This window comes from Microcaecilia unicolor, chromosome 4, assembly GCF_901765095.1.
Source record: "Microcaecilia unicolor chromosome 4, aMicUni1.1, whole genome shotgun sequence".
In the NCBI taxonomy this organism is placed as follows: domain Eukaryota; kingdom Metazoa; phylum Chordata; class Amphibia; order Gymnophiona; family Siphonopidae; genus Microcaecilia; species Microcaecilia unicolor.
Genome location: NC_044034.1, coordinates 13,233,359 through 13,257,139, shown reverse-complemented (window position 1 = coordinate 13,257,139; position 23,781 = coordinate 13,233,359). Strand labels below are relative to the sequence as shown.

General features: G+C 43.1%; 2 protein-coding genes across 3 annotated transcripts in view; one reads left to right on the top strand and one right to left on the bottom strand.

The window, feature by feature from the left end:
• LOC115468205 (E3 ubiquitin-protein ligase TRIM39-like) overlaps positions 1–23,781 on the bottom strand; it is a 1,720,076-nt gene that overhangs the window by 92,436 nt on the left and 1,603,859 nt on the right. The window lies entirely within an intron of this gene.
• Positions 1–23,781, top strand: part of LOC115468298 (E3 ubiquitin-protein ligase TRIM39-like) — a 47,582-nt gene that overhangs the window by 8,542 nt on the left and 15,259 nt on the right. For both annotated transcript variants that reach the window (XM_030199928.1, XM_030199929.1), the window contains exons 3-5: positions 4,527–4,757; positions 5,606–5,628; positions 15,606–15,715. In XM_030199928.1, coding sequence (XP_030055788.1) covers positions 4,527–4,757; positions 5,606–5,628; positions 15,606–15,715 — 364 coding nt within the window. The remainder of the gene's footprint in view (positions 1–4,526; positions 4,758–5,605; positions 5,629–15,605; positions 15,716–23,781) is intronic.

The window sequence follows — 23,781 nt, the reverse complement described above, 5'->3', positions numbered from 1 at the left end:
AATCCAGGACTTTGAGTTTTGAGTGGCCATCCACCAGTTCAGCTGTTATATCAAACCAAACTGTTTGATGGTCAATGCTGCCCAGGTGGGCACCCACTCGGACATTTACTACTACTACTACAACTACTATTTAGAATGTCTATAGCGCTACAAGGTGTACGCAGCGCTGCACAAACATAGAAGAAAGACAGTCCCTGCTCAAAGAGCTTACAATCTAATAGACAAAAAATAAAGTAAGCAAATCAAATCAATTAATGTGTACAGGAAGGAGAAGAGGAGGGTAGGTGGAGGCGGGTGGTTACAAGTGGTTACGAGTCAAAAGCAATGTTAAAGAGGTGGGCTTTCAGTTTAGATTTAACGGTGGCCAAGGATGGGGTAAGACGTAGGGGCTCAGGAAGTTTATTCCAGGCGTAGGGTGCAGTGAGACAAAAGGTGCGAAGTCTGGAGTTGGCAGTAGTGGAGAAGGGAACAGATAAGAAGGATTTATCCATGGAGCGGAGTGCACGGGAAGGGGTGTAGGGAAGGACGAGTGTGGAGAGATACTGGGGAGCAGCAGAGTGAGTACATTTATAGGTTAGTAGAAGAAGTTTGAACAGGATGCGAAAACGGATAGGGAGCCAGTGAAGCGACTTGAGGAGAGGGGTAGTATGAGTAAAGCGACCCTAGCGGAAGATGAGACGGGCAGCAGAGTTTTGAACCGATTGGAGAGGGGAGAAGTGACTAAGTGGGAGGCCAGCAAGAAGCAGATTGCAGTAGTCTAAACGAGAGGTGACAAGGGTGTGGATGAGGGTTTTGGTAGAGTGCTCGGAAAGAAAGGAGCGGATTTTACGGATGTTGTAAAGAAAGAAACGACAGGTCTTGACGATCTGCTGGATATGAGCAGAAAAGGAGAGAAAAGAGTCAAAGATGACCCCAAGGTTTCGAGCTGAGGAGACAGGGAGAATGAGAGAGCCATCAACAGAAATAGAAAACGGGGGGAGTGGGGAGGTGGGTTTGGGGGAAAAAATGAGAAGCTCGGTTTTGGTCATGTTTAATTTCAGGTGGCGTTGAGACATCCAGACAGCAATGTCAGATAAGCATGCTGAAACTTTGGTTTGGATGCAAGGTGAGATATCAGGGGTAGAAAGGTAGATTTGGGAGTCATCAGCATAGAAATGGTAGGAAAAGCCATGGGATGAGATTAATGAACCAAGGGAAGAAGTGTAGATAGAAAAGAGGAGGGGACCAAGAGCAGAACCCTGAGGTATGCCGACAGGCAGAAGGATAGAAGTAGAAGAGGAGCCACCAGAGTGAACACTGAAGGTGCGGAGGGAGAGGTAGGAAGAGAACCAGGAAAGGACAGAGCCCTGGAATCCAAGTGAGGACAGGGTATCGAGGAGTATGCTGTGATCGACAGTGTCAAAAGCAGCGGAAAGATCAAGAAGAATGAGGATGGAATAGAGACTTCTGGGTTTAGCCAGTAATAGGTCATTGGAGACTTTAGTAAGCGCAGTTTCGGTTGAGTGGAGAGGGCGAAAACCAGATTGTAGTGGGTCAAGAATAGCATGTGAGGAGAGAAACTCAAGGCAGCGGCGGTGAACAGCACGCTTAAGTAATTTGGAGAGAAAAGGAAGGAGGGAGATGGATCGGTAATTAGAGGGACAAGTAGGGTCGAGTGAAGGCTTCTTAAGGAGAGGTGTGACCACAGCATGTTTAAAGGCAGTAGGGACAGTTGCAGTGGAAAGTGAGAGGTTGAGAATGTGACAGATAAAAGGAATAAGAACAGGTGAGATGGCATTAAGAAGGTGGGTGGGAATGGGATCAGAGGAACAGGTGGTACATTTTGAGGAAGAAAGGAGAAGTGTAGTTTCCTCTATAGTAACTTCAGGAAAGGAGGAAAAGGAATGAGTGGAAGGAGAGAGAGGGGAACGGACTAGTGGAGGGAGAGGTGGCAAGGTAGAGAATTCAAGGTTTATCTTTTGAACCTTGTCATGAAAGAATTCAGCAAGGGTCTGAGGAGATAATGAAGGGGGAGTTGGGGGAGGGGGCACCTTGCGGAGAGAGTTCAATGTGGTGAAGAGAAGTCGAGGGTTAGAGCCAAGAGAGTTGGTCAGTTGGATATAATAATCCTGTTTGGCGCGTAAAAGAGCAGATTGGAAGGAGGTCAGCATGAACTTCAAGTGTAAGAAATCAGCAAGGGCCCGAGATTTCCGCCAGAGGCATTCGGCGGAGCGGGTACAGGAACATAGGTAGCGGATATTAGAAGTCAGCCAAGGTTGAGGTTTTGTACGCCTTATAGGGCGGGTCATCAAAGGTGCAAGAGTGTCTAAGGCAGAGGATAGAGTATTGTTGTAAGAAGAAAGAGCCTCGTTGACAGACGTGGATGGTGCCACAGTAGACAGGAGGTTTGAAACATGGGAGGATAGAGATGAAAGGTCAATATCATGAAGATTCCTAGATAAATTAGTTAAGATAGGACGGGACTGGGAGGGAGGAGATTTAAGTGTGAAAGTATCCCCATTTGTGAGCACCAGATCCAGGGTCGCTTCCTCCCTCGTGGGTTCCATCACCATTTGTCTGAGCAGAGCACTTTGTAAAGCATCCACGATCTTTCTACTTCTTTCCGATTCCACAGATGAAACTTTCCAATCCACATCCGGCAGATTGAAATCTCCCAGCAACAGCACCTCTCTCTTCTTTCCCAACTTTTGGATATCTGTTATTAGATCTTTATCTAGTTCCTCCGATTGTGTCAGAGGTCTGTAGACAACACCCACGTGGACAGAGGTTCTATCATCTCTTTTTAAGGTGATCCATATCGCTTCTTCCTTTCCCCAGGCCCCTTGTCATTTCAGTGGCTGCGATATCATTTCTCACATACAGAGCTACTCCTCCACCTTTTCGACCATCACTATCCTTCCTAAATAGATTATAGCCTGGTATGTTTGAATGGGAATCATTGAGCCACATCTCTGTGATTGTAACAACATTTAAGTCTGCCTCCAACATCAGGGCTTGCAGGTCATGAACTTTGTTGCTTAGACTGCCAGCATTTGTGGTCATCGCTTTCCATCCACATTTCAGTGGTATTTTTGTCTTCCGTTTAGTGAAGCAAAGAGTGTAACAGTGTCAGGGCTCAGTGGGGAGGCGAGAAGTGAGAGTGGAGGAAGAGAACCAACAGAGGAGGTCTTTTAATGATTCTGAGTTATGGAAGGTTTTTTAATGTCAATGATTGGAGAACGGAGAACACTGATTGTTTGGTGTTCAGCAAGTATTCTGAGGCTTAATACTTCCTTGGAGCTATCTTGGAGCTATTACATTTTGAGAGGGTATAATTGATTGGAGACAAAAATGGTGACCAGAATTCAAAAATTTCAATGAGCGGGGGCAGCTGACAGCTGTCAGCTATTCATTGGAAATGCACTGAGATCTCTATGAAGGCATGAAAAGCAGGAAAATGCCTGTTAGTTACTAATTTACCAGGAATCAGAGAAAAAATAAGGTAACATGGAGGGGCATAATTGAAAGGGATGCTCATGTTTTGTTGAGGACATCCTTGCAAAACGTCCTGATGGAGGGGCGGAGAAACCCGTATAATCGAAACAAGATGGATGTCCATCTTTCATTTCGATAATATGGTCGGGGACGCCCAAATCCTGAAATTTAGGTCATCATTAGAGATGGTCATCCCTAGACTTGGTCGTTTCTGATTTTCGGCGATAAACCAAGGATACCCATCTCAGAAATGACCAAATGCAAGCCCTTTGGTCATGGGAGGAGCCAGCATTTCTAGTGCACTGGTCCCCCTGACATGCCAGGACACCAACCAGGCAACCTAGGGGGCACTGCAGTGGACTTTATAAATTGCTCCCAGGTACATAGCTCCCTTACCTTGTGTGTTGAGCCCCACAAATCCCCCCCAAACCCTACTACCCACACCACTACCATAGCCCTTACGGGTGAAGGGGGGCACCTAGATGTGGGTACAGTGGGTTTCTGGTGGGTTTTGGAGGGCTCACTGTTTCCTCCACAAATGTAACAGGTAGGGGGGGATGGGCCTGGGTACACCTGTCTGAAGTGCACTGCACCCACTAAAACTGCTCCAGGGACCTGCATACTGCTGTGATGGACCTGTGTATGACATCTGAGGCTGGCATAGAGGCTGGCAAAAAATACATTTCACATGGGGAGAGCGGCAGAGGGAGTTGCTGGACAGGGGATGGAGGAGATTGTGTAAGGGGGATATGCTTCTGAGTATGGTGAGAGAGGAAGGCTGGGAAAAGAGTGGATGGTGAGAGGAGGAAGGCTGTGCTGGAGTCACCACTGTTAAAGGAGGAAGTGCTGTACCAGAGCCACCATTGATAAGAGGGTAATGGAGCCACTGGAACTCTGGAATATGGGTTTGGGTGGGAGAAGGTACAAGTCTCGATTACTGGCCCTGCTGACAACAAAAGAGATTTCTTGTTGAATGAAGGATCTGAATGTAGAGCTCTGGGCAACAAAATCACTCCAGTGTTACTGAGAATTATCTCTCGTGTTTAATCCAGAGAGAGACAGAGATCAAAAGACAGAAATTGGAGTCTGAGTTTGAGGAGTTACAACAGTCTCTGAATAAGGAGAAGCAGATCATTTTCTCGAAACTGGAGGAGGAAGAGAAGAAGATTCTCCAGAGAATCACGGAAACTGTGACCCAGCTAGAAGAGCAAAGTTCTTCCCTCATCCAGCTGATCTCCGAGATAGAGGAGAAGAGTCAGCAGCTGGCCACCGAGTTACTGAAGGTGAGATTAGCAAATATATTTCTAAGGTTACAGATCTTCCAGGAAGAATCAGGGAATTCAAGTAGCAGATCAAAATATATTACTTAAGGGCTGATTCTTCTGACAAACCGTGACAACATAAATAACAGAAATAAAGTCTATAAATGTTTGGAGGATTAAATTGGACAACTTTCATTTTCAAATGTTTTGTATACTGTAGGGTCAATAGAGAGGGACTATGCAACTTTTTTACAATGTTGATGTTTTTCATGTTCTACAGCCTAAAAACTGAGGGGTATGTTAGTTCTGGTGTTAATTACTTTTTTTTAAAAATTGATAAACATTTCTAATTTTTTAAAGATGTAGTTAGTCCATTCCTGAGGCTGAAATTTTGCAGGATTATACAATTGATATCTCTCTGTCCTCTCCCAATGGGTCACACACGCACACATCTCAACCTCCATCTCCACTCTCCAAAACCAGGCCCTTGAGATTGTCTACATGCAGATCATGGATCAGAGCCATTAAGGAGGTTTCAGTACTGTTCCCCATCCAAAAGTCTGATTGATTGGCACGAAGGAGGTGTGTTTTATCTAAATACTTGAAAAGTTGCCCAAGTATCAATTACAACTTAGGAGAAAAATGGTAGGTTTGAAACAGGCTGATAAACACTGGACAACACAATTTTTATTTCCATAATGAGATTGGGTGTTTCTTATAGATTTTTGGATGCTGATCATAGAAATGACATCAAAATTTTGTAACTTATGTGATTGAGCAGAGCTGTGAGTAGAGTATCCTAATGTATAATGCGTTCTCATAAACTGTGAAATCTAACTAGAAATGTTCTCTGTTTCATTTCTCTTTAGGATGTGAAGGATGCTCTGAGCAGGTACAAGTTAGCTTTCTGTCCTTTTCTATGTGGCTGGATGGGTTAGATTGAGGAAGAAGGGGAATTAATCGATTGGTGAGAATTGAGATTGAGAATGAGGGAGGTGGAATTGAGTGGGGAGAGGGAGAGTTAAGGTGTGGAGGAGGCGCTGAGAAATGAAGGAGAAGAGATGGAGGAGATGGGGAGGAGAATTACAGACCTACCCTCCCTTCCCCCTGACTCTCCCTTTTTCATCCCTTTACTGACAGAACTTCTCTCCCACCAACCTCCATGAATCCTCTCTTCATTCCCACCAAACTCCACCCTGTGAATCTCCTTTCCACCTCTACCCTGCCAGTGGTGCTGCCCCTCAACCCTAGTGCAGAAGAAGGTGCTGGTGATGGTCTCTGCTCTGATGCTGTCCATAAGAGAGTAATTCTATAAAAATGTGTTTATATTTCTTTGGATGGTAAATAAACGTATGGATAATGGTGAACCAGTTGATATTGTTTATCTGGATTTTCAGAAGACATTTGATAAAGTTCCCCATGAATGTCTCCTGAGGAAACCAAAAAGTCATGGGATTGGAGACAGTGTCCTATTGTGGATTAAGAACTGGTTAAAAGATAGAAAACAGAGTAGGGTTGAAGGGTGAAGAAAAGGCTAGACGAATTTCATATTCCATATAAAAAGTTTATTTACAATTGTACTGGATACCTTCTATGAGGTATTCAGGAAGCATGTTCAGACAAAGCAGTCAGAATGCTTACTACTTCTTTGTTCCACCCTCCTTATATACTGTTTTATGAATAATCTTCTCTTTACATTACGTGCAGGCTTGTATGCAAGCTATACCATACCATAAATCCTTAATTTAAAGCAGAACATATGCTACATCTGTTTCCCATTATTGCTCTTTTTTCTTTTCTTACAGACAGTCAGGCACCTTGCCCATACTTCAGCACATTCTTTCTCTCTCAAAACATGGGGGAGGTTGCATTAATCACTGTCAGCACTTCCTGCTGCTGTGAACTTTTCAACTCTTTTCACTTTATATTTCTTACAATCCTCCCTTGAGATCTGACTTGTCAGGTCTCACACTTTCTTATGTGCGTGCAAGTATTCTTTTGGGTCTGGTACTGGCTTCCTTTTGTCTGCGAGATTAGAAAATAGGACATTCATATACACACCTCCTCTAATCCACCCCCTCATTATTTGTGGTATGCTATGCCTGCAAGCTCTGTCTTTCCATCATCTTTATCATACTTCTTTCAATATTTTCTTCTGACATATTAAAGTTTTGTTCATTCTTGATTTCAATTACCATTGTCATTTTAAAAGCAGCATCCTGGCACATCTTTGCAAACATGCTAATACACATGTTACACAGCATTAAACAGATTCAATTGTACTAGGGTACAAAATTTATATTTCTTTTGAATACAGACAGTGAGTTTCATCAAAGGGAAGTACACTGTCATTCTTATTTTTCATTAGCTGATGTGGCATTAAAAATTACACAAATTAAAAGCATATTCCAAGGTTATTAACATTCATTGAATCAGTTGTTACATACCATTGAGTTAAAGTCTTATTGCAGCTTGTTTTATTGCCACATTTTTCTCTGGTGGCTGTGACATTTACAATCACTGTACTTCCTTCTATAGACCAATTACCTGTTACAACATTGTGCGTGTAATTGCACTTTATCGGGGGAATGTTTCCAGTTGTCATACTATTAATCAGACACCAAAATGATGTCTGTGGGTACTTGTCCATAAGCAAGGCTTGCTTATAAATAGTCTCATTTGTCCAATGAAGTTTCCATCATCCCTTACACAGGTATTATTGGGATAACAGACATGATGTTGAGGTTTATCATTGTAGTCCCAAACATCATAGCTGGCAAGGACAAGGATGATGTCAGTCTGTGTGCGCATATAATACAGTCAATTAAATTCAACATTTTTGCTGCCGTTACAAGCCTGTTCTCATACGTATTCATTGTCCATCCTATTGGAAAACTAAACAGCAACAACAACGCAATATCAATATGTTCAGGGACATGTTGTTTGTCTATTCCTTGTCCACTTCAGTATTATTGATTCGTCGAATATCTGATAAATGTACCCAAGAAGTATGACCTTCCAGACGGGCAGCGGTCTGAGTAAGGGCCGTGATAGCAAAAGGTCCTACATACACAGGATCCTTCCATGTTTTATGTGTAAAGTTCTTTCGTAGTACTAGATCACCTACTTTAAAAGCACAAACATCATTAGTAGTCCCTGCCTGTGATGCTACATTTGTTCGGATCATATCACTCGTCAGGTTCAACATTGGTTGTAGCTTTTGCCAGTACTGAGTTGTATTATCAGTACTTGCTGCCTGCATCGGGAAGAAATGACGTCCTGTCTGAATTTGGAATGGGGACAATTTTGTACGCCCATTAGGTTGGGCCCTTATTGTCATTAATGCTAATGGCAATACATCAAGCCATGTATATAATTTTCCCACCATTTCTTTATTGAGAGATTTTAGTAAGACTCTCAATTTTATTTTTAAAATGCCATTGTAGCGCTCCACCAAACCATTGGAGGTGGGGCGATACACTGATACTTTCCTGTGTGTTAAACCCATAATCGTTTCCATTTCTTTCAAAACACTGTTATTAAAATGCGTCCCGTTATCAGAAATTATTCTAGACGGACACCCATGTCTTGGCATAATGTGAGTTACCAGGCATTGTACCACCTCATGTGCTGTCTCCCTTTTACATGGAAATGCTTCTATCCACCTTGAAAAAGCATCCACCCAAACTAACAAATATCTTTTTCCCTGCACTGGAACAATCATATCAGTAAAATCAATATACCATTCTTTTGCTGGGCCTTCTGGTATTGGAAGTGTCCCAGGCGATATTTTAGGACCTCTTTTAGGTATGTTAATATTACATACCATGCAATTCTGCACAACCTGTTGAATCAGGTTATCAATTTTTAAAGTCCAAAATCTTTGCTCAAATTGTTGTTTCATTGTTTCCTTATTCCAATGCATGGTTGCATGCCACTCAGTTAATACCTTAATCACCTGACTCATTGGCATACAAGGTAATCCTTCTTCTGCATTAAACCATTCACTTCCCAATTTCATACATCCTCTCTTCAACCATTTTTCACTTTCCTGTCCCTCTGGCTGCCACATTTCAATCTTATCTACATTCGTAAGTGGCCCTTCCTGTGTCTGTCTAGTATTATACAAAATCTTTTCACTTTGCTTAACCACCTCCGTTGCTGCTGCATCAGCCATTGCATTACCTTGTGCCTCAAAGGTTGGCCTTTCAGTGTGGGCCGGGGTCCACACAACTGCAGTTTTTCTACCTTCACGTTCCCTTCTTGCCAAAATTTCAAACAGCAATTTCCAATATGTGTAATGTTGTAGATTTTTACCTGCGCTGGTTATCATCCCCCTACGCTGCCATTTTAATATATGATACTGTAGTGAACTTGCAACGTAACCACTATCAGTATATATGGTGACATTTTGAGTCATATCAGTGTGTTGTAAGGCCGTAATAACGGCCAAAAGTTCAGCATGCTGTGCAGTATGGTCAGGAGGGGTTTTATATTGTACTTGCATTATCTTTCTTAGATTCTCATCCACCTGCACGCAGGCAAAGCCTGCAACAGTCCTTTCACAAGCTCCATCTGTAAACCATATCAACCCATCAGATAAGGGTTCAAAAGTAAGACAGTGAAATGTAGGGATTTCTATAGTATCGATCTCACCCTCTAGATCGACAGGAAAAAGCAGATCTATCTTATTTCTCTGTTCTTTAGTTAATGGTATTATTCTTATATCTTGTCCTAAAAGTACTGCTTGATATTTTCCAAATCTAGTGGCTGTCAATGCTGTTTGGCTAGGGCTCAACAGCGTTTTAATCGTGTGGTTGGTATGTATTACAATAGGAACAAAAGGCTCTCCATTTGCCTACTGCTGCCACAATAGCTGTCAATAACTTTGGTATTTCTTTCATTCCCTTTTCCACATGATTAAAAGAGCCTGACAAAAAAGCTACTGGTGTATTTACCTCATTATTTTGATTAATCATAGCTGCCCAACTGTTTCCCATGTCTTTTACCCACAAATGCACAGGTGATTGTATATCTATTACTGCTAAAGGTCCTGGGGATAACAAATCCCTCACAATCTTAGCCAGTACTATCTTATCCTGCTCTTCCAACACAATTAATGTATTCTTTGGTGTGGCTGCGGGCAGTTTCAAATGTTTATAAAGTCTCATTACTTTTTGTGTATAGTTTGGTATCCATTGTCTGCAGTAATTTAACATTCCCAAAACAGCACGTAACTGGGTAACTGTTTGCGGTACCGGAGTCTCATTTAAAATAGATATAACTTCCGGTATAATGACCTTATGTTCTGCTGAAACATTTTGTCCTAAAAAGGTGACAGTAGACTGAGCTACAACACATTTCTCCTTGTTACATTTATATCCTAACTCTCCTAATAACAAAAATAATTTTCTAGTCCATTCTAGGCATTCTGCTTCAGTCTCAGCAGACAGTAGAATATCATCTACATAGACAAACAATGACACCGTGTCAGGCAAGTGACTCTTGAAATCCTTTAAATCCATCATTAGTTGTTTTGAGAATACCGATGGACTATCAGTAAAGCCTTGCGGCATCCTAGTCCACCGATATGCCTCATTCTGTACTATAAATGACGTCAAATCCCTAGACTCTGGATGAAGAGGTATTGAAAAAAATGCATTAGACAAGTCAATGACAGTATTGTACGCATATATATTCTGGGTATGCAAAAGTGTAGCAGGATTCGCACAAATCGGAAATTGATTTCTTGTAACCTCATTTAGCTCTCTTAAATCATGTACTATCCTTACATTGTTTTCCCCTTTCGGGACCGGAAACAATGGGGTATTGTACGGGGATACTGAAGGTTCAATAATACCACATTTCAATAATTTACCAATGTGTTCCAGGGTTTTGGATACTAATTTAGGTCGTATGGGGTAAGGGTCTTGCTTCGGCCCCTGTGCCCCTTCTATTAATTCTATCTTATGGGGTTTTGCATTTACGGCTAGTCCATATGGTGACTCACTTGTACTCCAAATATGTTGTGGTAATTCTTCCATAACCCTTACTTTATTTTCATTATTCAACTGTTGGACCATAGTGAGCAAACTTGGTATTCCTTTATCTCCAAAATCTAAACACAGTCCTAATTGAGACAACAAGTCTCTACCACACAAATTTACTGGGCAATCAGGTGCCACTAAGAAGGGTACCACAGCCTCCCTTGAACCGTGCGGTTGGCATTCCAAGCGCACCAGAGTCGGTTCCGTTAGCCTTTTTCTTTGTTCTATCCCCGTAAATCCCACTGTTGTTCTATACTGATTTGAAAGCTTAACTCCCTGTGGTTTTGCACATAACACAGAAGCACTCGCCCCTGTATCTATCAAAAATCTCACAGGAGTTCCATATTTGCCAATTGTCAATGTAATAAAGGGCTCCCTTGTGTCTAACCTGAAAATCATTCCCTCTTCCTGACACGGGTCTGCTTCCAGTCAATAGCATTGGTCTGGAATATTCTGCCAAGTTGGAAAGGCATTTACAGTGCCCAGTCTCTGTACTGCCGCTCCTGGTCCCTGTGATTGCGTCGCCGGCTGCTGTATTGCAGTCTGCGGTGCACTCGCAGGTATCCCTACTACTTGTGGCATTAATCCTTGCTGCGTCTGCATTTGTACTTGGGGCATTCCTGCATTCTGATAACATTCTGAAGCATAGTGACCAAATTGATTACAGCCCCAACATTGTACATGCGTCCTTCTATTAGGTGATGGTCCTGATCCTTGCATCCCTCAACCTCTACCCCTGCCTCTAACCATGCCTCGTCCCCTTGGTTGGTACGGCCGGCTATATCCTGGTTGTACATAGTAAATGACCTGTGGAGGTGAGGCAGAGGGTGTCACAATTATTTCTTGTTTTTTATTTCTATCCTGTTCCTTGCTTTCCAAATCTTTTAACTGCATAGTCATTAACTTAGAAGTTAATTTGGCCTGTTCTTTCTGTGGGGTCTCTATCAGTTTACGATGCACATTACTAAAATGCATCAATGTCTCTCTTATTTCTGGCCATGGCTTTGAGGACAGGGCAATGACAGCGTCTAAATTCTTACGCATATTATCAGGCAGTGTGGACATGAATAGGTGTAAAAATACTGCTACATTATGGTCCACATCTGCATCTTGCCCTGTTTGAGCCTTATACAAATTTATACATTTTGTCAAATGTGCCGAAAAATCAGTTTTAGGGTCCCATTTATTTGCTGTTATGGCTGAAAAATCAATCGGGGTTGGATACATCACATGCAGAGCTGCAGAAAGAGCAGCCTTACTATTCCCTGCGTATACATCCCCATCCACAGTATGTGATGGCAGGCGCTGATATCCACACTGCACTGCCAGTTGAGATATACTAATACCTGACGCTGCACACAGGGCTTTAAAATCTCCAATAGTCAATTGAGTCCCTGCAGTTGCCTGTTCTATCCCATCTAACCACATACGAGCTCCTTTCACTATACTGGGAATTTTTGCAACTAAAGTTGTAACATCTACGGGGGTGTATGGTTTGTAATGGCGTACTCGATTGCCAGCTGCGTCTAAGCGCGTCATAACTGGCATGTGTAAAGCACTACTATCTAAAGCGCCGCAAATCTCCTGTTTATATTCCTCTTCCACCTCTTCTTCAGCCTGTTTTATTTTGTAAAACCAATTGTCCCAGTACTCCAGCCCTGCTTTAATAAAGTCCAGGCTTCCCGCCTTGGGGCAATATTTATTTATTACTTTTGTCAAATTCTGTACGTCCTCATGTGAGGTAGGTCCTCCCTTATCACAGGGGAAAAGGAGGTTTTTAACTTCCAACAGGTTCTTAGTAACTCCGCACCATTCTTCCCCATATTTAGTTTTATCCAATCTCACAAGTTCTGCAGCTACATGGGTTTCCTTAAAAATTGCCTTTGACGGTCTGGGTGTCAATTTGGGTGGTGTTTCCCTGATTTTAGACGTGGGTGTCTGAGGATCCCTTTTAAGGGAAGGTTCAGGGGGTGGCTCAGTACATAGCCGAAGCCGTCCCTCAATTTCAAATTGAGTTGCCAGGTCATATTGTTCTGATGTAATTAGAGTTTTCAAATCAGGGTAAGTGCCTGATTCTGCACTAGATTTTCCTTTTTCTTTCTGTCTCACCCGTTTTTCCTCCTTTTTCTGTTCCCTAGTCCCCACATCACTGTCCTCATTATCCCCTCCCTTTTCACTTTCTGAATCACTGGGGGGGTCATCTAAAGCAGAAAATCCCTCACACGGTTTAGGGCGCTTCTGCTCTCCTTTCAATCCTTTGTCCCTTATTGGGCAAAGGGTTTCTCGTGTAATTCCACCTGACTCATAAGGAGGTGGCCGTTTTTTATAATTTTCCTGTTCTTGCTGTATTTTTTCTACATCTGCATGGAATAAATCAGACGCAACTGAAAATAAATTCCAAATAGTAAGATGCTTCTCTAAGCTTTTCTTCTTTTTCTTATTTTCTTGTATGTATGTCAGGAGAGATAATAATTTTGGACGATCAAACGATCCATACTGAGACCAGTTTGCATCATATTTGACCCATTTCTCATGTATTTTTTCAATCTGTTTTTTTTCTAATGGGAATAATTCTATGACATGCTGCAAAGGGGTGCATTTTTTTGAACTATCTAAATCTAAATACAAAGCATATACAGGAGGCTTTTCTTTCTTATCTGCCCCTTTCCCTTCCATTTTATTCTGACTATTACAATTTCTCCTATAGAGCCACAACCTACAAAAATATACTAATGCACCTAAACAAAGAAAATATACAAAAAAGAAAACTACAAAACTAAACAAATATACCACTAATAAGTCCACAATGTAAGCTTACTCATGCGTCTTCTTATTCTCTTTTCAGCAAGCCCAGGAGTCGTCACCCGTATGTCCACTTCAGTAGGTTGATCACTCCTACCTCCGTGGTGCACAGAAATCAGGCTTAAACAACACTTGCTCTCAAAATCCAATCCTGTAAAAAACTTCGTTAACAACAAACACTTAATTTGTCATTCGTCTCGCCTTCTCTTTTCCGTGTGTGGCATAAATCTTCTCTCCTGGCTGGCTCGCCACTTTGAAGAAAAGGCTAGACGAATTTCATATTCCATATAAAAAGTTTATTTACAATTGTACTGGATACCTTCTATGAGGTATTCAGGAAGCATGTTCAGACAAAGCAGTCAGAATGCTTACTACTTCTTTGTTCCACCCTCCTTATATACTGTTTTATGAATAATCTTCTCTTTACATTACGTGCAGGCTTGTATGCAAGCTAAACCATACCATAAATCCTTAATTTAAAGCAGAACATATGCTACATCTGTTTCCCATTATTGCTCTTTTTTCTTTTCTTACAGACAGTCAGGCACCTTGCCCATACTTCAGCACATTCTTTCTCTCTCAAAACATGGGGGAGGTTGCATTAATCACTGTCAGCACTTCCTGCTGCTGTGAACTTTTCAACTCTTTTCACTTTATATTTCTTACAAGGGTAAATAATGGGGTTCCTCAGGGTCTGTGCTGGGACCTCCACTTTTTAACTTAGACACAAATGATTTAGAAATGGGAATAATGAGTGAGGTGAGAAAATTTGCTGAGGACAAAAAGTTATTCAAAGTTCTTAAAAGGCAAGAGGATTGTGAAAAATTGGAAGAGGACCTTACATGACTGGGAGACAGAATCCAACTGGCAGATGACATTTAGATCTAGATTCTATAAACCTAAAACATCTAAGTGAAAAATGCACAGAATCAAGCCTTAGGATGGATGTGGGCCAGTATTCTTAGTAGACTGGCCACACAGACATCCCAGCAGAGCAGTGGGGCACCCTAGGGGGCACTGCAGTGGCCTTCACCTAAAAGGTCCCAGGTACGCATCTCACCACTGCCCCGTTATCTTGTATGGCTAGTCCTCCAAACCCACCAAAATACTACTGTACACAACTACAATAGCCCTTATGGCTGCAGGTCTCACCTAGGCTTTTGGTAAGTTTTGTAAGGTCACACTTTCCACCACAAGTGTAACAGATAGAGTGAGATATGGGCCTGGTCCAGTGGCGTACCAAGGGGGGGGGGGGCGGTCCGCCCAGGGTGCATGCCGCTGGGGTGTTGCCGCACGCCTGTTGGTCGGAGTCTGCTCATTCCCTCCCTGCTGTTCCCTCTGCACAGAACAGGTTACTTCCTGCTCTGGGGCAGAGGGAGCAGCAGGGAGGGAACGAGCGGACTCGGAGCTAACAGGTGCGCGGCACCCCCCCCCCCTGCAGGTAAAAATGCACCAGGGGGGTCACACTGCACCTGGGGGGGGGGTGTAGTTTTACGGGGGGGGGGGGGGGATCCGCCCCGGGTGTCAGCCAGGCTAGGAATGCCACTGGCCTGGTCCATATCTCTGAGCACTAGGTTACTCCAGGAACCTGCTTGCTGCTCTAATAGGGCTGACCATAACATCTGAGGCTGTCATAGAGGCTGCTATATACTGTTTCTTTCACATCTTTGGGGGTGGGGGGTGGGAGGGGGGTCAGTGACCACTAGGGAAGTAAGGGGGGGGGGGGGTCACACCTTAATCCCTCCTGTAGTCATTTGGTCATTTAAGGCACCTTTTTGTGACTTAGTTGTGATAAAAACAAATCTAGACCAAAACATCTAAATTGTAGCCCTGGACATTTTTGTTTTGTTTCATTATGGCAGAAAAACATCCGAGTTTTAGGAATGCCCAAATACCGCACCGAACACACTCCCATAATCACAGAAAACTGAGTGTTCGTGGTATATTTCATTCCTTCCACTCTCTATCCCCTGGGTGTGAACATCTCCCAGAATAATCCCAGTGACTGTCTAACCCATAGGTGTCAGGAAATGAAGTTTCCAGAACCGGAGGCTGTTTCTACTGATCTGAAAATGGGTTTCCAACTGAGCTACCCTCGGCAGCTGAAGAAATGGATTACAAAATTTGGAGGTGAGGAATTGATCTCTTTTTAATTTGGTTTGGCCACTTTACAGATGCTCTGGATATTTCTGTAAAAATGTGCAGAAATAAAAGTCTAAATCTGAGAAACAGATACTGCAGTAAAATGCAGTGTTACATTGTTTACCCCGTAGTAAATTATAGTGTTACATTGTTCAGCCCCCAGGAAAATACAGTGCTACATTGTTAACCCCGTAGGAAGTTACAGTGTTCTACTGTTCACCCCACAGTAGGACTCTGTTACATTGCTCAGCCCCAGGTAAAATACAATGTTGCACTGTTCACCCACTATAACAGTGATGTCAGGAAGTATTTTTTCACGGAGAGGGTGGTGGACGCTTGGAATGCCCTCCCGCGGGAGGTGGTGGAGATTAAAACGGTAACGGAGTTCAAACATGCGTGGGATATGCATAGAGGAATCCTGTGCAGAAGGAATGGATCCTCAGAAGCTTAGCTGAAATTGGGTGGCGGAGCAGTTGGGGGGAAGAGGGGGTGGTGGTTGGGAGGCGAGGATAGGGGAGGGCAGACTTGTAAGGTCTGTACCAGAGCCGGTGATGGGAGGCGGGACTGGTGGTTGGGAGGCGGGAAATACTGCTGGGCAGACTTATATAGTCTGTGCCCTGAAAAGGACAGGTACAAATTCAATTCAAGGTAAGGTATACACATATGAGTTTGTCTTGGGCAGACTGGATGGACCATGCAGGTCTTTTTCTGCCGTCATCTACTATGTTACTATGTGATGGCGAACCTTTCAGAGACCCGAGTGCCCAAACAGCAACCCAAAATCTAATTATTTATCGCAAAGTGCCAACAGGGCAATTTAACCTGAATAACAGGTGCCGGTACTCATTATGGGCAGGGTCACCACATATGGCTCCACCCCTATGATAACCACACCCCTTACACCAGCCATGGCGCATATAAACAGACACCATTGAAAATATTATACTAGTATAGGAGAAAAAAATAACATGATTTTTTTTCATTATAAATCATTTCTGTAAGCTGTTACAGCTCCAGTATACCCAATGCAAAATAAGACAGCAGATGTAAATTCTCAAATTGGACATATTCCAAACAATAAAATGAAAATAAAATGATTTTTTTTCTACCTTTGTTGTCTGGTGATTTTGTTTTTCTATCCATATTGGTCCTAATATCTGATTCTGCTGCTCTCTATCTGTTCTCTTAACTCCGTTTCCAGGGCTTCCCTCCCTCCCAGCGGCGGGCTTCCCTTCCTCCCACCGACCCACCCAGCACCAGGCATCCCTCCCACCCACCAGGCATCCCTCCCTCCCACCCACCCAGCACCAGGCCGCCCGAGCACCAGGTTGCCCGCCCGCCCCCCCTCCGAGCACCAGGGCCCCCCCCCCCCTCTGAAATTTAAAAGTCATACCTGGTTGGGTTTAAGGCGGCGTCAGCAGTGAAAAGTGTGCTGGCTCAGCGCGCCTTCAGCCTTCCCTTTTGTCTCTCAAGTGCTGGTCCCGCCCTCATTTCCTGTTTCCGCAAGGGCGGGACCAGCGCTTGAGAGACCGAAGGGAAGGCTGAAGGTGTGCTGAGCCAGCGCTTTTCACTGCCACTGCCACCTTAACCCCGACCAGGTATGACTTTTAAATTTCGTAGGGGGGGGGGGCCCTGGTGCTCGGAGGGAGGGAGGGCGGGCAGGCGACCTGGTGCTTGGGCGGCCTGGTGCTGGGTGGGAGGGAGGCCTGATGCAGGTATGACTTTTATTCGGAGGGGGGCTGGAACTGGCTGAGGCGACGGCGCGCGTGTCAACAGAGAGGGCTTTGTGTGCCCTCTCTGGCACGCGTGCCCTATGGTACCTATGTTCGCCATCACTGCACTATAAGATACATTGTTACAATATTCAGCACACCACAACTGCTTTCTAAGCACCAAATCCCAATATTCACCTAACAGGGACCTTTGTTTAATACTTCAAAAAAGGAAAAACCCCTTATAGAAAACCTACTTCAGAAACTCAGGAACTAAATTTATTATATTTATTTGTTTAAAATAATTTATAATCTGCAGTTCTAGGTACGGTATATTACAACCTACATGAAGGCAATATAACATTTAATTGAGACCATGACATTCATATCAATCACTGACAGACATTATGTATCATTAACATACACTCTGTGAATACCTGATAAACATAACAGTATTTATACTTCAGTGATGATCAATCACCAGAAGGAACTGAGTTTTCTAAAGTTTAAATAATCAGCCTGTAATTGGTTTTCTCCCAGGAAAGCATTCCCTATATTAGCTCCAGCCATTCAGAGAGTAATATTGAAGTTGTGATGTTCAGCCTCTGGATTTTCATACCTGGATTTTCAGTGCTGGGCTTTACCAAGATACTGAGTATGTGGATATACATTGACTGGCAATATTCTGACGGGTACCGAATAATAACCCAGATAAAGTTACCACAGTCTTTTTGCTGTCCTAATTTTATCCAGATAGTTACCCAGTTAATGGACTGAATCTTTCCACTAATGAGGTAACTTCTGACTCTTCCAATTCTGAACCTCCAAACCATCCTGGCACTGTGTCGATAATGCTGAGACAGGCTGTCCAAATTTCAGTGCTATTATTGCCCCTGAGGTTAGCAAGTATAGTGTGGGTAGTGGAAAGATAGACTGCTCGGAAGTGTACCAGAGACAGAAGTACAATCCATTTGTGGAGTTGTTGCAGTAAAGTGACGGGGTAACGTACCAAGAAACTATTATCTATTGGTGAAAATCTGAGAGAATTCTGACCACAGACAGAAACACTGAACATCTCGGTAGATGGAGTCCATAAGCCCCATCCAGTCTGTCCGTCTCACTTACCACAGACCCTCAACCATCATTTTGCAAATCCTGAGAGATTATTTTGTCTTCCACAGATCCACCTTCCTTTCCATGAAAAACTATTTTCCAAGTTTGGTTTTGTTTATGTTTATTAAAATTTTTTTATACCACTTAACTTTCACGAAACAAAGCAATTTACAACTTCTGAAAAGTACAGCATACATCATTAACATTAAAAAATAAAAAAGATAAGAACTTCATTATTATGATAGAAAGGCCTAAAAAACTTCATTCTAGAGGCCATTTGTAAACATATCATCCCTTGTAGATCATGTGTCCTGGAGAAGGCCTGTACATCCTGTTAGTATATCCTATTCCACTGTGAAGGTGCTGCGTAAAAGAAGGCCTTAGACTGAGTGGATACCATCTAGCTCTTTTCAAATTAGGTATAACCATTCTATTATTTTGTAAGGAGTGTAGATTTCTAATCGGTTTATATGGAAGTGTCATGGAGTATAAGTAGCCAGGGCGTTGTAAAACGTCAACAACTTAAAGGGGAAGATAGGGTATCCCGATAGTGAGGTTGCAAAAGAGACCGTACTAGATCAGGTGTCCTTAAATCAGACAAAAGATTGCAAATTAATACTGTCAAGTACTAAGCATGATGTAAATAGGAACAACAAACATACATTGAAATGTCTATATGCGACTGCCAGGAGCCTAAGAAATAAGATGGGAGAGTTAGAATATATTGCACTAAATGAAAAATTAGATATAATAGGCATCTCTGAGACCTGGTGGAAGGAGGATAACCAGTGGGACACTGTCGTACCGGGGTACAAATTATATCGTAGTGATAGGGTGGATTGAATTGGTGGAGGGGTAGCATTGTATATTAACGAGAGCATTGAATCAAATAGATTGAAAATTCTGCAGGAAACAAAGCACATGATAGAATCCCTATGTGTAAAGGGGAAAAGGATAGTGATAGGAGTGTACTACCGTCCCCCTGGCCAGGATGAACAGATGGATGTAGAAATGTTAAAGGAAATTAGGGACGCTAACAAACTGGGCAACACAATAATAATGGGTGATTTCAATTACCCCGATATTGACTGGGTAAATGTAACATCGAGGCACTCTAGGGAGGTAAAATTCCTTGACGAAATCAAGGACTGCTTTATGGAGCAGCTGGTACAGGAGCCGACGAGAGAAGGAAAAATTCTAGACCTAGTTCTTAGTTGAGGCTGTTCAAAAACACCATACTGGAAGCCCAGGCCAAATATGTTCCCCGTATTAAAAAAGGAGGATAGAAGACCAAACAACAGCTGGTATGGTTAAAAAATGAGGTGAAGGAAGCTATTAGAGCTAAAAGAAAATCCTTCAGAAAATGGAAGAAGGAACCGACTGAAAATAATAAGAAACAGCATAAGGAATGTCAAGTCAAATGCAAAACGCTGATAAGGAAGGCGAAGAGGGACTTTGAAAAAAGATTGCATTAGAGGAAAAAACATATAATAAAATTTTTTTAGGTATATTAAATGCAGGAAGCCGGCAAAAGAATCAATTGGACCACTAGGTGACCGAGGGGTAAAAGGGGCAATCGGGGAAGACAAAGCTGTAGCGGAGAGACTAAATTAATTCTTCAGTCTTCACCGAGGAAGATTTGGGAGAGATACCAGTGCCAGAAATGGTATTCGAAGCTGACGCGTCGGAGAAACTGAATGAAATCTCTGTAAACCTGGAGGATGTAATGGGGCAATTTGACAAATTGAAGAGTAGCAAATCTCCTGGACCGGTGTTATGATTCTGCTGGATAGGCAGGGGAATGTTTGGGACTCACTGCTGATTGGCTTGTCAGGGGCTGAGCCAGAAGACGTCAGAAGCCTGATCCATTTAAGCCTGCTTTTCCCTGCAATCATTGCTTTAGTGTTGATTGCTTTGTTTGCTCAGCTGAAGCCAGCCTGCGCTTGTGTTCACATTGGAGTTTTGCCTTTCTCCTTGTGCTTGTTGATTCTGTGTGTGTGTGTGTGCTGGGTATTCCCAGCATAAGCCTGATTGCCTCACTTCCCCACACCTGGTTTGCTTTTCTCCTGCTCTACCTTGTGCTGTCTGGGGTAAGCTTGTGCCTTGAGTTGTTTCAGTTTGTTTGTTTAGCTTTCTCTCTCTTTCTCTCTCTTTGTTCCCTTTGTTGTGTTGAGCTTCTGCTCCGCTCCCTGTGGTTCTGCCTCTCCCTGTCCTTGTATTTTGCTCCTGTTTGTTTGTTTTATGTATCTGTCTCCTGTTTCTGAAGAGCAGCGTGCCTTTTCTGGTCCGTGTGTGTCAAGGCAGCTTCCCCTGTTTGATTATCACTCCCCTTTATCCTTGTCTGCTGAGTAGCACTGTTCCGTTTATTCCTTTAGCAGTTCCCTTTTTCCCTTGGGGTGTTGTGGGGCCAGCTTTGCGTATTCCTTAGGTAGTTCTCTCTTCCCATTGTGTGCTGTATAGTCAGCCTAGTGTGTTCCCTTGTGGGCTTCCTGTATCTTTGTATGCTGTAAGAACAGCCTAGTTCCCTTGTGGGGCTTCCTGTATTCTTGTTTGCCCTGTGGCACATACTTTTATACCTTTAGAGGCTTCGGCCTCTCACCTCTTCCTTTGTGTCTCTACCCTGCACTGTATGCGCTGCTTGTGGCCCAGTTCCATGGGGAACCCTTGTTGTTCTTTCTCCCTTCCCAGAGTGTGATTAGGTTCCCGGTCAGCTGTGAGGCCCGCTTGCTTCGACTCTGCACGAGTGGGCTCCCGTTCAGCCATGAGGCCTGCCTGAATGCTCTATCTCCCACTTTCTGGTGGTGCTTCTTGGCTGTTGTGTGTGTATGTGGGGCTTGGTGGGTGGGGTGATGTATAGGGCCTGTTCGGTCTACCCTAGGCCTTGGCCAAAACCCTATACTAGGCCTCGGCCTGGGCTCAAGGGCTCACGTCCAGAATAACAACCGGATCATATTCATCCCAGAGTACTCTCATCACTGAAAAATTAACTAGTGGAACTATTGTTAGTAATATGTAATTTATCCTTAAAAGCAAGTGTGGTACCAGAAGATTGGAGGGTGGCCAATGTAATGCCGATTTTTAAAAAAAGGTTCCAAAGGAGATCCAGGAAATTACAGACCAGTGTGTCTTACGTCGGTGCTGGGCAAAATGCTAGAGACTATTATAAAGAAAAAAATTACAGAACATATTCAAAAGCATGGATTAAAGAGACAAAGCCAACATGGATTTAGTGAAGGGAAATCTTGCCTCACCAATCTATTACATTTCTTTGAAGGTGTCAACAAACATGTGGATAAAAGTGAGCTGGTTGATATTGTGTATCTGGATTTTCAGAAGGCGTTTGACAAAGTACCTCATGAAAGACTCCAGAGGAAATTGGAGAGTCATGGGATAGGAGGTACTGTCCTACTGTGGATTAAAAACTGGTTAAAAGATAGAAAACAGAGTAGGGTTAAATGGTCAGTATTCTCCATGGATAAGGGTAGTTAGTGGGGTGAGCTGGTTGATGTGGAGGGGCATAATCGAACGCAAATGCCTATCTCCATGGGCGTTTATCTCTGAGAACGGGTCCGTGAAGGGGCAGGCCGAACTGTATATTCGAAAAAATGGACGTTTTTGAGCTGGGCGTTTGTTTTTTTTAGCGATAATGGAAACTAAAAACGCCCAGCTCAAAAACGTCCTAATCCGAGCCATTTGATCATGGGAGGGGCCAGGTTACTTCCTGTTCCGGGGCAGAGGGAGCAGCAGGGAATGAGTGGACTAGGAGCCGACAGGCGCGTGCCACCCCCCCCACCCCAGCAGGTAAAAATGCACCCGGGGGGGGGGGGGAGGGTCGCGCTGCACCTGGAGGGGGGGGTGTAATTTTGCTGGGAGGGAGGCCGCACCACCCGGGGGTGCGCATCGGCGATCCGCCCCGGGTGTCAGCCAGCCTAGGAATGCCACTGCTATAAAATAATGAGTGGAGTGGAATGGGTGGACGTGAAGAGTGTGTTTATGCTTTCCAAAAATACTAGGACTAGGGGGCATGCAATGAAGCTACAAAGTAGTAAATTTAAAATGAATTGGAGAAAATTTTCTTCACTGAACTTGTAATTCAACTCTGGAATTCGTTGCCAGAAAATGTGGTAAAGGTGGTTAGCTTAGCAGAGGTTTGGACGGCTTCCTAAAGCAAAAGTCGATAGACCATTATTAAAATGGACTTGGGGAAAATATTTCTGGGATAAGCAGCATAAAATGTTTTGTACTTTTTTGGGGGGGATCTTGCCAGGTATTTGTGACCTGGATTGGCCACTGTTGGAAACAGGATTCTGGGCTTGATAGACTGTCCCATATGGCAATACTTATGTACTATATGATATGGACAGTCAGTGATACTTCAGAATATAGGAGGTGGCATGATAAGAGAATCTTCCTCCTTCTAATATCCCATGTCCCCCCTTGTTCATGATTTTCTCTCCCAGCGTAGGCCCCCTTTTGCTGCAGCTTGATAAAAGGAGCCTTTAATGAACAACCAAATCAAACACTATTTGCAAATGGTAAGAATGGTAAAAAATCATGGTACAACCAAAATCATGGTACTAACTAGGAGATCTCATAAACAACACAAACTCTTCCACCAATAATTAAATGCAAAAAAACATCAAATGGTGCCCAATGGCGATACAACACTTACACTAACTCTGTTTGTCTGAGAATATATACATAAAACAGATTGTGAATGAGACAAACAGCAGACATTGAAGCAGCAGAGCCATAATATAAAAAATAATAAAATAATAATAAAAAATGTGGAAGGCAGCTGGACAAAAAAAAGCGTCAAATATCTAAAATGACATGTTGCCAACAAACCATCAAACCAAACAAATATAGCGAGTAACAGGGCAAAACTTAAATCACAAGATTTACTTTCCGACCAATACCTCAAACTTCCGCCAGTGTTAAAAACAAAATGGATCAACTGAGGGACATTGTAGATATAGGGGTCCTTTTACTAAGCCACGTTTGCTTAAAGGGTGGGGGGAGGGGTAGAGTGAAAAGGGAATGGTTTGGGGTGGGAATATGATTGTTTATATGACTAGATTCATAGTTTTTGTGGATTTTGCGTTAAAATTAATAAAAAATGATTTAAACATAAAAAATGCTAACTGTTGTGGGCTGAATATGGGCTGGATAATGTTACGGACTTACTTTATAACAGTTGTACCATCAGTTCTGTCCAAAGCAACAGTG